This window comes from Magallana gigas, chromosome 3 (assembly GCF_963853765.1).
Source record: "Magallana gigas chromosome 3, xbMagGiga1.1, whole genome shotgun sequence".
Lineage (NCBI taxonomy): Eukaryota > Metazoa > Mollusca > Bivalvia > Ostreida > Ostreidae > Magallana > Magallana gigas.
Genome location: NC_088855.1, coordinates 37,631,049 through 37,643,722, shown reverse-complemented (window position 1 = coordinate 37,643,722; position 12,674 = coordinate 37,631,049). Strand labels below are relative to the sequence as shown.

Sequence of the window (12,674 nt, the reverse complement as noted above, 5' to 3'; positions counted from 1 at the left end):
TACCTGTTCGCTTCAATCCCCCTCGCGTGATATATAACGCCGCGATTCGCTTAGCGCCACTCATAGTTTCAGTTTGCCAGCAATCTGTAAACATGCCACCCAAAGTCGGATCTAAAGGAGCTAAGAAAGCCGCCACCAAGGCCAAGGCCCAGAGAACTGGGGACAAGAAAAAGCGCAGGAGGAGGAGGGAATCCTACGCTATCTACATCTACAAAGTCCTGAAGCAGGTGCACCCTGACACTGGAGTTTCCAGCAAGGCCATGAGCATCATGAATTCTTTCGTCAATGACATCTTCGAGAGAATCGCCGCCGAGGCTTCCCGCCTGGCCCACTACAACAAACGCTCAACCATCACCAGCAGAGAAATCCAGACTGCAGTCCGTCTTCTCCTGCCCGGTGAATTGGCCAAGCACGCTGTCTCTGAAGGCACCAAGGCTGTCACCAAGTACACCAGCAGCAAGTAAACTGCAAGCAGTGGCAGTTTGATAAAACAAAACGGCCCTTTTCAGGGCCACACAAATTTTTCGAAAAGCTACCATCTTTATAATGCAATAGTAAACAACTGTTTCAGTTGTGTGTACTGGTTGTGTCATTGTAATGCTGTCAATTTCTTAAACAGTCCTTTAAGAAAAATAAACAAATACATGAAGAAAAAAAAACCCCTCAAATACACATACATCAAACACAAATTATGCATCAGAGGGGTACGTACATGTACAATAAAAACAAAATCTTTCCCAATTACAGCACATGTGCCCGATTTCCACAGATTTCTCCTATTTTCGATGTAATAGTCTTAGAGTACAGAAGATTCCCATTGGTTGTGTTTATTTATAGTTGTGTTTATATATAGTTGTGTTTATTTATAATGGCACATAACTGATAGTTATGACTGAACAATTTAACATATGATCTGTCTGTTGAATACTATTATCTAATGTTATAATAAATCTGTAACAACATATTCTGGGCACACAACTATGCTGTATATTCTAATTTATTTCCCCACCTATTAATTGTTACAACGATAATTCACTTCCGCAGATTTTAAGACTTGAATATGGTCCACAATAGCCCATATATTATTTCATTGTAATTTATTGATATTCAAATATCAGAAAACAATCAATAAATGATGTGTTTATGTTTACATATTATGTGTCTATTTAAACATGTTATAATATAGATTTTTGGAATAAAAAAATAACCAAACATTTATATCCAACAGCTGGTGAAATATATTGCTTTGTTTAAACTGCACGGAATGATTTGGTCCTTATTCTAAATATCAAGATTGTTAAAAAAGAAATAATAAAAATACAAATATGGTTGGGTTGAATGAAATAAGGTGCAATTGATATTTTTTATGAGTTATAGTACTAGTCAAATTTGAATATAGAAAGCATGTCGGGGAAAGGTGTGATTGACAATGATGTGTGTGTGTCTTGTTTTTTTTTTTTTTTGGGGGGGGGGGGGGGGGGGTGGGTTAGGGAACGGGTGGTGGTTTGACCTTGCCTTAACATTAACTATTTATCATTAACCCTTTCTGTATTCCACTAACTTCTATTCTTTATGTCAGATATACATATATCATAACCCAGTATGTACAACATTTCACAACATGTGTGATAGAGGCATCTTTTCTAAAAATTTGGTGGCCGTTAAAACGGCCGTTTGTTGTCCTGTGCGTGTAGCACAAAGGCGGTTGGTTGTCTAACCACCGAATCCGTAGAGGGTACGTCCCTGTCTCTTCAGAGCGTAGACAACGTCCATGGCTGTGACGGTCTTCCTCTTGGCGTGCTCTGTGTATGTGACAGCGTCACGGATGACGTTCTCAAGGAACACCTTCAGGACACCACGGGTCTCCTCGTAGATGAGTCCGGAGATACGTTTGACTCCACCTCTGCGTGCAAGACGACGGATGGCGGGCTTGGTGATACCCTGGATGTTATCTCTCAAGACTTTCCTGTGACGCTTGGCGCCCCCCTTTCCAAGTCCTTTTCCTCCTTTACCACGTCCAGACATGTTTTCTCTCAGTTAAAGTGTACTGAAATGATTATCTACTGCCGCGTGAACAGCTTATAAAGCCCTTTATTTACGACCCGTGAGAGAGCATTCTACCTTGAAAAGTTCGGCAGGGAAAAATTAGCAATAAGTAAACTCAACGCTGATTGGCTACAGTGTAAACGCGCCTCGGCGCTTGTTTGTTGACATGTTGTCTGCAGGCACTTTTCTCTTATATTTAATAAAACTTTTTTGGGTTTCTTTTTTTTTTAAAAGAGGGATGGTGGTATTGAATAAATCATTTGTTCCAGATTTTCTACATCTTACCAAAACATAGGAACACAATAATTATTATCATTTTGCTTTTGTTTAATATCATTTTTAAAGTGTAAACACACATTCTGTATTAAATCTAGTAATAAATACATGCAAAGAATAAAAAATCATTTTTCTTACCGTTGAGTACATATCAAAATGAAAACATAATGCAATATGATGATATTTACTTTAGCAATTTCAGTTATAGTGTAATTTCAATGTGTATTTCTTCCCTTTTTGATGAATTATGCACCAGTGATTCAGTCAAGTGTTCATTTCATTGAGATAAAAAATACACTTTCCATTCTTTACACGGAAACCGAATAAAAGAAAACAAAATCCGACAAGAACATGAACACATGCTCATGACATACTTTACCACTGAAATATGAATAAAGAACTACAGGGGACAAATATTACACAAATTTCAATTTCATGCAGAATCGCTCTTTTAGTAGTGAATTTTCCTACTTTTAAACTAATTCATTGCACTATCTTTATATTTTCTTTAACATAACACACAGTTATATGTGCGAGCATCATAGCACGAATGTCTGAGACTGTAGTATAAGAATCAAATATGGTTGCAATAATTATAAAATATTATGTGCCATACACATTTCTGTCGGTAAATTTTAAGTACTGATGCAAGTACAGCCCTACATTTTCCGGCAATATTTTTCTTGTAATGTTATGACTAAATGCACAACTTACAGAGAAAAAAAACAATCACAATGCAATCATATGTATAGCTGTATGGTATAGTATAATATATTCTCTTCAGAAGGGCCTTTTATATTGTGTCAGATCAAATCATTCTACCCATTGACCATTGTCATGTTTGTAGTTCACAGTGAAATATGATAAGAAGGGCAGAGTTTAGAAGTACATATTATGTGTGTAGGGTTTAATCTCATGTTTTCAAAATGTGCACTTTTTACTTGTGCAATTTCGTTGAATTGTAGTCGTCATTGATTGTAATATAGGCATCTTTTCTAAAAGTTTAGGTGGCCGTGAAAACGGCCGTTTTGTATTTGTCAGAGACAAAGAAATTTAAGCTCTCTCGCCACGGATACGTCTGGCAAGCTGGATGTCTTTGGGCATGATGGTGACTCTCTTGGCGTGGATAGCGCACAAGTTGGTGTCCTCAAAGAGTCCAACAAGGTAAGCTTCGCTGGCTTCCTGGAGAGCCATGACGGCGGAGCTCTGGAATCGCAGATCAGTCTTGAAGTCCTGAGCAATCTCACGGACCAGACGCTGGAAGGGCAATTTCCTGATGAGCAACTCTGTGCTTTTCTGGTATCTCCTGATCTCACGGAGAGCGACGGTTCCGGGCCTGTATCTGTGGGGTTTCTTGACTCCACCAGTGGCTGGGGCGCTCTTACGGGCGGCCTTGGTAGCCAGTTGTTTACGTGGAGCCTTTCCTCCGGTAGATTTTCTTGCAGTCTGCTTTGTACGAGCCATCTTCGACGAGTGTCAAATGAATGAATGAGGCAGTTCGCTCTCTGTATAAATTTTATACCGAGTCGATGAATAACAGGTCTGCCTTCAAAATCACCGCGCCCTCACTAACGACCATTGCCATTGGTTATCTAACTGAGAGAGCTGGCCTGTGATTAGTCGGTAATAACTCGTGCCCATTGGCCCGGTGCAAAATCATTTCAATCCGGCTTTTGCACAGAATTTGTGAACTTAGAAAATTAGGCGTATATCGGTGAAATTTGAATTTAAGAGATACAGAAAAGCAACCAGTATAAGACTAACAGCAAATTTCGATAGAAATACAACATATACATGTCTTTAAAACTATTCAGCGATTTTCATGTTCATAATCAGATTAAAATCAACAACTCATAGCAACTCAATGCATACATGTAGGCCCTATAATCCGTTTAAAAATACATCCATCAAATTCATAACTGATATAATGTATATGTATACCCTAAAAGGTCGAGTCGCATTATATATTTTTTTCAGAAGCCAAAAATGTTTAGAGAAGAGAGAACAATACATAATCAAGATGCACTAAGTACGTTGTATATATATGTACACATATTAGAATATTAAAACAAAAACAAAATATATAAATAAATAAATAAACTTACCACGATATCTCAGAAAATGCCATGGGATGTAATCCAGTGCACTCATCCTGTAAATGCAGAGAGAAATGAGAATAGTCTGCTGTTCCCACATTCATAGTGACTGACACAATCATGTATATTTCATCCTGTATATGCACATTTCACATGTTCCTGTCCTGTAGAATTCAACAAAATAATAATTATGACTATGCCCCTTATTTATTTTTTGTTTGCTTTTGAAAAAGATTGACAAGCATGAATTCAATCACATGTCAAATAAAAAAAAAAAGGTAATGTGCATGCAGCCTCATCCTACATCTATGATTAGATATGTACTTGTTGAATTAACAATTACATTTAAATGAGTGTTAGGTGTTTGGTGGGTTATTTATGGGTTTTTTGGTGGTTTTTTTTGTAATGTTGGGGACAGAGGCAGGGTGGGCATGCTATTGTTTAAAAAAAAAGATATCATTTGCACATTAATATTATTTTTTTTACAAGTTTAATATAAAGGCTAAAAATGTCATATTCATTACATGTTTCATGTGAATATATGTCAAGTGCAGAGACTAACATTTTCTAAATATAGGAAAACATGCACAGATAGTAATAATGCACGTCAATTCATTTTGTTTGTGTCTGTTTTTTGTTCATTATATCATTCATAATCAATGGATGATATTTCCAATACAAATGAAGAAATAAAGTAATGAATGAATGAATACATGGAATGAATACCGACAGTCGTCACCTTTTTTTTTTATGCGATTTTAAAAACTATGTTTTATTAGATATGCACCCAAGCATGTAATATTACATTTATGACACACACACACACACACACATGTACGTTTCTTTGTTATTTGTAATTGAGACATCTTTTCGAAAAATATGGGTAGCCCTGAAAAGGGCTTTTTTTTTTATAAAGTGAGCAATCTGCAGTGATGCTGGAATTGCTTATTTCTTTGCTGCTGCCTTCTTGGGAGTCTTGGCTTTCTTTGCAGCTGACTTCTTAGGTGTCTTGACCTTCTTTGGCTTGGCTGCTGCCTTCTTTGGGGATTTAGTTGCTGCCTTCTTCTTTGGAGTCTTAACCTTCTTCGGTCCGGCTGCTTTCTTGGGGGACTTCTTCTTCTTCTCTGCAGTCTTTTTCTCTCCGGCTACCTTCTTTGGTTTTGCTGCTGCGGCCTTCTTGGGTTTTGCTGCCTTAGGCTTGGCAACTTTCTTGGCCTTTGGCTTCTTCTCAGTCTTGGGCTTGTCACCAAGCTTGAAGGAGCCACTGGCGCCTGTGCCCTTGGCTTGTTTCAGAGCACCTTTCTTCACTCCGTTCTTCAGAGCCATTTTCAAGTGGGCGTTGATGGAGTTGACGTCGTTGCCGACTTTGTAGTTGGCCATTATGTACTTTAGAATGGCTTGTCTGGAAGATCCGCCACGCTCTTTCAAAGATTCCAGGGCGGCCCTGATCATGTCAACGTACTTGGGGTGCGCTGCTGGCACCTTAGGCTTTGTAACCTTCTTCTTGGCTGGGGTTGTGGTTGCTGTATCTGCCATGGTTTCGGACGAAATGGAAACGGCGTTCTATTCACTGCGAACTAAGACGAGGAAATAATGGGGTCACAAGCACTCGCTGTTTTTGTTTACATCGAGCGCGGACGTCCTCGAAAACATCCCCTAAAATCGAAGCGCTTGTTCATACTGAGGTCGATGTGTGTTTTGATGTTGGTGTTTGCATCCTTGTTTCGACGTTTCATAGGCCGCAATTGTAACTATTCTACTAAAAACACGTAATGTGGATATATCTGTAAAGTATTATCTGCGTTTCGCCCGTAAAAATATCACGAAAATAATCAAAATTAAACGAAAACATAGGCCAGACTATCATTTTGCAACTGCACAGACAGCTAAAAGTCGCGCAATCTCTCTAAAAATTATATTTTTTTACAACTTATTCAGGGCTATAACCTGTTCACTTACTGAGACATGTATACTCAATGTCGTTTATTGTGGGGTGAAGTAATTCATGTTTCTTTTTTAACGAAACACGCGACAGCTCCGTGCATCCAGAAACACGCCACACAAAAATACGTGCCGGGAAAATGTTTACTCTAGAAATGATTATAAATTTAAAAACCTGTCGGATAGAACAAATGAGACCAACACATAAATATCAAATTTGACAAAGGAAAAAACTATATGTTAGTTTATCTATTACACGCAGCATTCTAGTGCGAAATACGCTGTAAAATCGTTTTGCTTATATACGAATTGTAATCCGACAAAGAAAAAAAAAATTCCATTCCTTTATTCCTTCACTAATTAATTAAACAAACTAAAATTTGTAAAAAAGAATTTTTATTTTAAAAATCCATTTCATTCATTCATTCATTCATTCATTCATTCATTCATTCATTCATTCATTCATTCATTTTTTGTATTCATCGCGAACCTATCTTTTTTTATCGTACCGAATGGTTTAGCTGCGCCTCAGAGTGTACACCATTACCTTAAATTAGAAAGAAATAATATGCGGTACCAAATATGTAATAAACTTTTCCAAGAATGTCATGCGACCAGCATGCGAAGTTAAAACACTTATTCACAGAACACACATTTCATCCCACATTGGTATTTGCATGATCTCTCGTTTAATTTTTCATCCTATATTAATTCTAATACTGTAGATTTGATTGAAACCATCTACCAGCAACGTGTGAGGCAAAAATCGTAAACTTATTATCTCGAGCTACCTCCAAAAAAAAAAAAAAAAAAAAAAAAAAAAAAAAAAAATCACATGTACATCAGATTGCATTTATAGATATATCCATAAGCCTATACAGATGTAGATTTCGAAATTAATGCACACACAATTTATACAATATTCACCCCTAGCTTTCAATATCATTGATCTCTGACATAAATGTATCATTCACAGTAGCACTTCATCGAGTATAAGTACATATGAATCGTAATAATTTAACATTTATGTGACAGGGTATGCATGTGTGTATATATATACGTTTCTTATCAATGGGTTTCAAACACTTCAGTTATATAAACACAGAAACCTAGAATTGTATATTTCCTTTTATACGACAAGTCGTTATCCAAGCACACAAAATCAGTTCAGTTAGAAATGTTATTAATTAACGACCTGGTTAAATATACAGCACGCAAATTGTGCGAACATTCACGTGAATTTCTCCATAGTCTGTATCATCTATATGCGCCAAGTGTCTATTTATTTTATTTTTTTTTATTTATTTATCTCTCTCTCTCTCTCTCTTTTTTAAAGTCTGGCGATTTCCTTTACAAAATTAAATCGGGGAAAACGTTGATTACATGCAGTCAGGGACGAGGATGGTATATTAATTGACAGCGTAATAGAAATGAAATTAATCGAAATACAAACAGAATGTGCAAATCGGAATCAAAATATTGAACACAGACAGTTTTAAATTAATGTGTGTGTGTTTCTTTTTTCTTGAAAGCAGCTGCACGCACGCTAATATATACCGTTGTCTCGATAATCTAAGAAGCGTGTATCTACGTGTGCTTTTTATATAAATGCTTATGTGCATGTACACTGCATATTATAGAGGCATCTTTTCGAAAAATATGGGTGGCCGTGAAAACGGCCGTTTGGTATAGACAAAAAAGTCGACAGAGCTGACTTTTTACTTGGCGGCGGGCTTCTGGGTCTTCTTGGGGAGGAGCACGGCCTGGATGTTGGGCAGAACACCACCCTGGGCGATGGTCACGCCGGACAGAAGTTTGTTCAACTCCTCGTCGTTGCGGATGGCCAGCTGCAGGTGACGGGGGATGATTCTGGTCTTTTTGTTGTCACGGGCTGCGTTGCCTGCCAACTCCAACACTTCAGCGGCCAAGTACTCAAGAACGGCGGCCAGGTACACAGGGGCACCGGCTCCGACTCTCTCGGCGTAGTTGCCCTTCCTCAGCAGACGGTGGATACGACCCACGGGGAACTGAAGTCCGGCACGGGATGATCGGCTCTTTGCCTTTCCCTTCACTTTACCTCCTTTACCACGTCCAGACATTTTCAAGTTGTAGGTTGGGTGCTGACAAAATGATATCAACGAATAACACACGATGCGCTGCGCCACGCTATTTAAACACTTCCACGGATTGAAATGTTCCGCCAATCGCTACGCTTGTCTTATACGCACCTCGGGCAAACCGACCAATTTAATGTTTACAAGGACGTCCGCAATTTACCTGTTCGCTTCAATCCCCCTCGCGTGATATATAAGGCCGCGATTCGCTTAGCGCCACTCATAGTTTCAGTTTGCCAGCAATCTGTAAACATGCCACCCAAAGTCGGATCTAAAGGAGCTAAGAAAGCCGCCACCAAGGCCAAGGCCCAGAGAACTGGGGACAAGAAAAAGCGCAGGAGGAGGAGGGAATCCTACGCTATCTACATCTACAAAGTCCTGAAGCAGGTGCACCCTGACACTGGAGTTTCCAGCAAGGCCATGAGCATCATGAATTCTTTCGTCAATGACATCTTCGAGAGAATCGCCGCCGAGGCTTCCCGCCTGGCCCACTACAACAAACGCTCAACCATCACCAGCAGAGAAATCCAGACTGCAGTCCGTCTTCTCCTGCCCGGTGAATTGGCCAAGCACGCTGTCTCTGAAGGCACCAAGGCTGTCACCAAGTACACCAGCAGCAAGTAAACTGCAAGCAGTGGCAGTTTGATAAAACAAAACGGCCCTTTTCAGGGCCACACAAATTTTTCGAAAAGCTACCATCTTTATAATGCAATAGTAAACAACTGTTTCAGTTGTGTGTACTGGTTGTGTCATTGTAATGCTGTCAATTTCTTAAACAGTCCTTTAAGAAAAATAAACAAATACATGAAGAAAAAAAAACCCCTCAAATACACATACATCAAACACAAATTATGCATCAGAGGGGTACGTACATGTACAATAAAAACAAAATCTTTCCCAATTACAGCACATGTGCCCGATTTCCACAGATTTCTCCTATTTTCGATGTAATAGTCTTAGAGTACAGAAGATTCCCATTGGTTGTGTTTATTTATAGTTGTGTTTATATATAGTTGTGTTTATTTATAATGGCACATAACTGATAGTTATGACTGAACAATTTAACATATGATCTGTCTGTTGAATACTATTATCTAATGTTATAATAAATCTGTAACAACATATTCTGGGCACACAACTATGCTGTATATTCTAATTTATTTCCCCACCTATTAATTGTTACAACGATAATTCACTTCCGCAGATTTTAAGACTTGAATATGGTCCACAATAGCCCATATATTATTTCATTGTAATTTATTGATATTCAAATATCAGAAAACAATCAATAAATGATGTGTTTATGTTTACATATTATGTGTCTATTTAAACATGTTATAATATAGATTTTTGGAATAAAAAAATAACCAAACATTTATATCCAACAGCTGGTGAAATATATTGCTTTGTTTAAACTGCACGGAATGATTTGGTCCTTATTCTAAATATCAAGATTGTTAAAAAAGAAATAATAAAAATACAAATATGGTTGGGTTGAATGAAATAAGGTGCAATTGATATTTTTTATGAGTTATAGTACTAGTCAAATTTGAATATAGAAAGCATGTCGGGGAAAGGTGTGATTGACAATGATGTGTGTGTGTCTTGTTTTTTTTTTTTTTTGGGGGGGGGGGGGGGGGGTGGGTTAGGGAACGGGTGGTGGTTTGACCTTGCCTTAACATTAACTATTTATCATTAACCCTTTCTGTATTCCACTAACTTCTATTCTTTATGTCAGATATACATATATCATAACCCAGTATGTACAACATTTCACAACATGTGTGATAGAGGCATCTTTTCTAAAAATTTGGTGGCCGTTAAAACGGCCGTTTGTTGTCCTGTGCGTGTAGCACAAAGGCGGTTGGTTGTCTAACCACCGAATCCGTAGAGGGTACGTCCCTGTCTCTTCAGAGCGTAGACAACGTCCATGGCTGTGACGGTCTTCCTCTTGGCGTGCTCTGTGTATGTGACAGCGTCACGGATGACGTTCTCAAGGAACACCTTCAGGACACCACGGGTCTCCTCGTAGATGAGTCCGGAGATACGTTTGACTCCACCTCTGCGTGCAAGACGACGGATGGCGGGCTTGGTGATACCCTGGATGTTATCTCTCAAGACTTTCCTGTGACGCTTGGCGCCCCCCTTTCCAAGTCCTTTTCCTCCTTTACCACGTCCAGACATGTTTTCTCTCAGTTAAAGTGTACTGAAATGATTATCTACTGCCGCGTGAACAGCTTATAAAGCCCTTTATTTACGACCCGTGAGAGAGCATTCTACCTTGAAAAGTTCGGCAGGGAAAAATTAGCAATAAGTAAACTCAACGCTGATTGGCTACAGTGTAAACGCGCCTCGGCGCTTGTTTGTTGACATGTTGTCTGCAGGCACTTTTCTCTTATATTTAATAAAACTTTTTTGGGTTTCTTTTTTTTTTAAAAGAGGGATGGTGGTATTGAATAAATCATTTGTTCCAGATTTTCTACATCTTACCAAAACATAGGAACACAATAATTATTATCATTTTGCTTTTGTTTAATATCATTTTTAAAGTGTAAACACACATTCTGTATTAAATCTAGTAATAAATACATGCAAAGAATAAAAAATCATTTTTCTTACCGTTGAGTACATATCAAAATGAAAACATAATGCAATATGATGATATTTACTTTAGCAATTTCAGTTATAGTGTAATTTCAATGTGTATTTCTTCCCTTTTTGATGAATTATGCACCAGTGATTCAGTCAAGTGTTCATTTCATTGAGATAAAAAATACACTTTCCATTCTTTACACGGAAACCGAATAAAAGAAAACAAAATCCGACAAGAACATGAACACATGCTCATGACATACTTTACCACTGAAATATGAATAAAGAACTACAGGGGACAAATATTACACAAATTTCAATTTCATGCAGAATCGCTCTTTTAGTAGTGAATTTTCCTACTTTTAAACTAATTCATTGCACTATCTTTATATTTTCTTTAACATAACACACAGTTATATGTGCGAGCATCATAGCACGAATGTCTGAGACTGTAGTATAAGAATCAAATATGGTTGCAATAATTATAAAATATTATGTGCCATACACATTTCTGTCGGTAAATTTTAAGTACTGATGCAAGTACAGCCCTACATTTTCCGGCAATATTTTTCTTGTAATGTTATGACTAAATGCACAACTTACAGAGAAAAAAAACAATCACAATGCAATCATATGTATAGCTGTATGGTATAGTATAATATATTCTCTTCAGAAGGGCCTTTTATATTGTGTCAGATCAAATCATTCTACCCATTGACCATTGTCATGTTTGTAGTTCACAGTGAAATATGATAAGAAGGGCAGAGTTTAGAAGTACATATTATGTGTGTAGGGTTTAATCTCATGTTTTCAAAATGTGCACTTTTTACTTGTGCAATTTCGTTGAATTGTAGTCGTCATTGATTGTAATATAGGCATCTTTTCTAAAAGTTTAGGTGGCCGTGAAAACGGCCGTTTTGTATTTGTCAGAGACAAAGAAATTTAAGCTCTCTCGCCACGGATACGTCTGGCAAGCTGGATGTCTTTGGGCATGATGGTGACTCTCTTGGCGTGGATAGCGCACAAGTTGGTGTCCTCAAAGAGTCCAACAAGGTAAGCTTCGCTGGCTTCCTGGAGAGCCATGACGGCGGAGCTCTGGAATCGCAGATCAGTCTTGAAGTCCTGAGCAATCTCACGGACCAGACGCTGGAAGGGCAATTTCCTGATGAGCAACTCTGTGCTTTTCTGGTATCTCCTGATCTCACGGAGAGCGACGGTTCCGGGCCTGTATCTGTGGGGTTTCTTGACTCCACCAGTGGCTGGGGCGCTCTTACGGGCGGCCTTGGTAGCCAGTTGTTTACGTGGAGCCTTTCCTCCGGTAGATTTTCTTGCAGTCTGCTTTGTACGAGCCATCTTCGACGAGTGTCAAATGAATGAATGAGGCAGTTCGCTCTCTGTATAAATTTTATACCGAGTCGATGAATAACAGGTCTGCCTTCAAAATCACCGCGCCCTCACTAACGACCATTGCCATTGGTTATCTAACTGAGAGAGCTGGCCTGTGATTAGTCGGTAATAACTCGTGCCCATTGGCCCGGTGCAAAATCATTTCAATCCGGCTTTTGCACAGAATTTGTGAACTTAGAAAATTAGGCGTATATCGGTGAAA

General features: G+C 38.5%; 10 protein-coding genes across 16 annotated transcripts in view; 2 read left to right on the top strand and 8 right to left on the bottom strand.

Moving 5' to 3' along the window:
• The window catches only part of LOC117692399 (histone H1-delta-like), a 131,995-nt gene that overhangs the window by 62,838 nt on the left and 56,483 nt on the right, over positions 1 to 12,674 (bottom strand). For all 7 annotated transcript variants that reach the window (XM_066079592.1, XM_066079593.1, XM_066079596.1 and 4 more), the window contains exon 7: positions 4,428 to 4,582. The gene's annotated coding sequence lies outside the window, so the exon portion shown is untranslated. The remainder of the gene's footprint in view (positions 1 to 4,427; positions 4,583 to 12,674) is intronic.
• LOC136273890 (histone H2B) lies at positions 52 to 1,088 on the top strand. The gene has a single exon (XM_066079611.1). The coding sequence runs from the start codon at positions 93 to 95 to the stop codon at positions 462 to 464; it is 372 nt and encodes a 123-aa protein (XP_065935683.1). The 5' UTR covers positions 52 to 92; the 3' UTR covers positions 465 to 1,088.
• LOC136273916 (histone H4) lies at positions 1,473 to 2,191 on the bottom strand. Its single transcript, XM_066079638.1, has one exon. The coding sequence runs from the start codon at positions 2,023 to 2,025 to the stop codon at positions 1,714 to 1,716; it is 312 nt and encodes a 103-aa protein (XP_065935710.1). The 5' UTR covers positions 2,026 to 2,191; the 3' UTR covers positions 1,473 to 1,713.
• LOC136273895 (histone H3) lies at positions 2,988 to 4,149 on the bottom strand. Its single transcript, XM_066079616.1, has one exon. The coding sequence runs from the start codon at positions 3,784 to 3,786 to the stop codon at positions 3,376 to 3,378; it is 411 nt and encodes a 136-aa protein (XP_065935688.1). The 5' UTR covers positions 3,787 to 4,149; the 3' UTR covers positions 2,988 to 3,375.
• On the bottom strand, positions 5,326 to 6,024 carry LOC136273881 (histone H1-delta-like). The gene has a single exon (XM_066079603.1). The coding sequence runs from the start codon at positions 5,952 to 5,954 to the stop codon at positions 5,364 to 5,366; it is 591 nt and encodes a 196-aa protein (XP_065935675.1). The 5' UTR covers positions 5,955 to 6,024; the 3' UTR covers positions 5,326 to 5,363.
• Positions 8,030 to 8,458, bottom strand: LOC136273906 (histone H2A). The gene has a single exon (XM_066079627.1). The coding sequence runs from the start codon at positions 8,456 to 8,458 to the stop codon at positions 8,078 to 8,080; it is 381 nt and encodes a 126-aa protein (XP_065935699.1). The 3' UTR covers positions 8,030 to 8,077.
• LOC136273889 (histone H2B-like) lies at positions 8,552 to 9,097 on the top strand. The gene has a single exon (XM_066079610.1). The coding sequence runs from the start codon at positions 8,552 to 8,554 to the stop codon at positions 9,095 to 9,097; it is 546 nt and encodes a 181-aa protein (XP_065935682.1).
• On the bottom strand, positions 10,105 to 10,824 carry LOC117692398 (histone H4). Its single transcript, XM_034480114.2, has one exon. The coding sequence runs from the start codon at positions 10,655 to 10,657 to the stop codon at positions 10,346 to 10,348; it is 312 nt and encodes a 103-aa protein (XP_034336005.1). The 5' UTR covers positions 10,658 to 10,824; the 3' UTR covers positions 10,105 to 10,345.
• Positions 10,105 to 12,674, bottom strand: part of LOC136273915 (histone H4) — a 14,500-nt gene continuing 11,930 nt past the window's right edge. Inside the window, exon 2 of the mRNA XM_066079637.1 lies at positions 10,105 to 10,142. The gene's annotated coding sequence lies outside the window, so the exon portion shown is untranslated. The remainder of the gene's footprint in view (positions 10,143 to 12,674) is intronic.
• LOC136273894 (histone H3) lies at positions 11,620 to 12,528 on the bottom strand. Its single transcript, XM_066079615.1, has one exon. It carries the CDS (start codon positions 12,416 to 12,418, stop codon positions 12,008 to 12,010), a length of 411 nt encoding a protein of 136 aa, XP_065935687.1. The 5' UTR covers positions 12,419 to 12,528; the 3' UTR covers positions 11,620 to 12,007.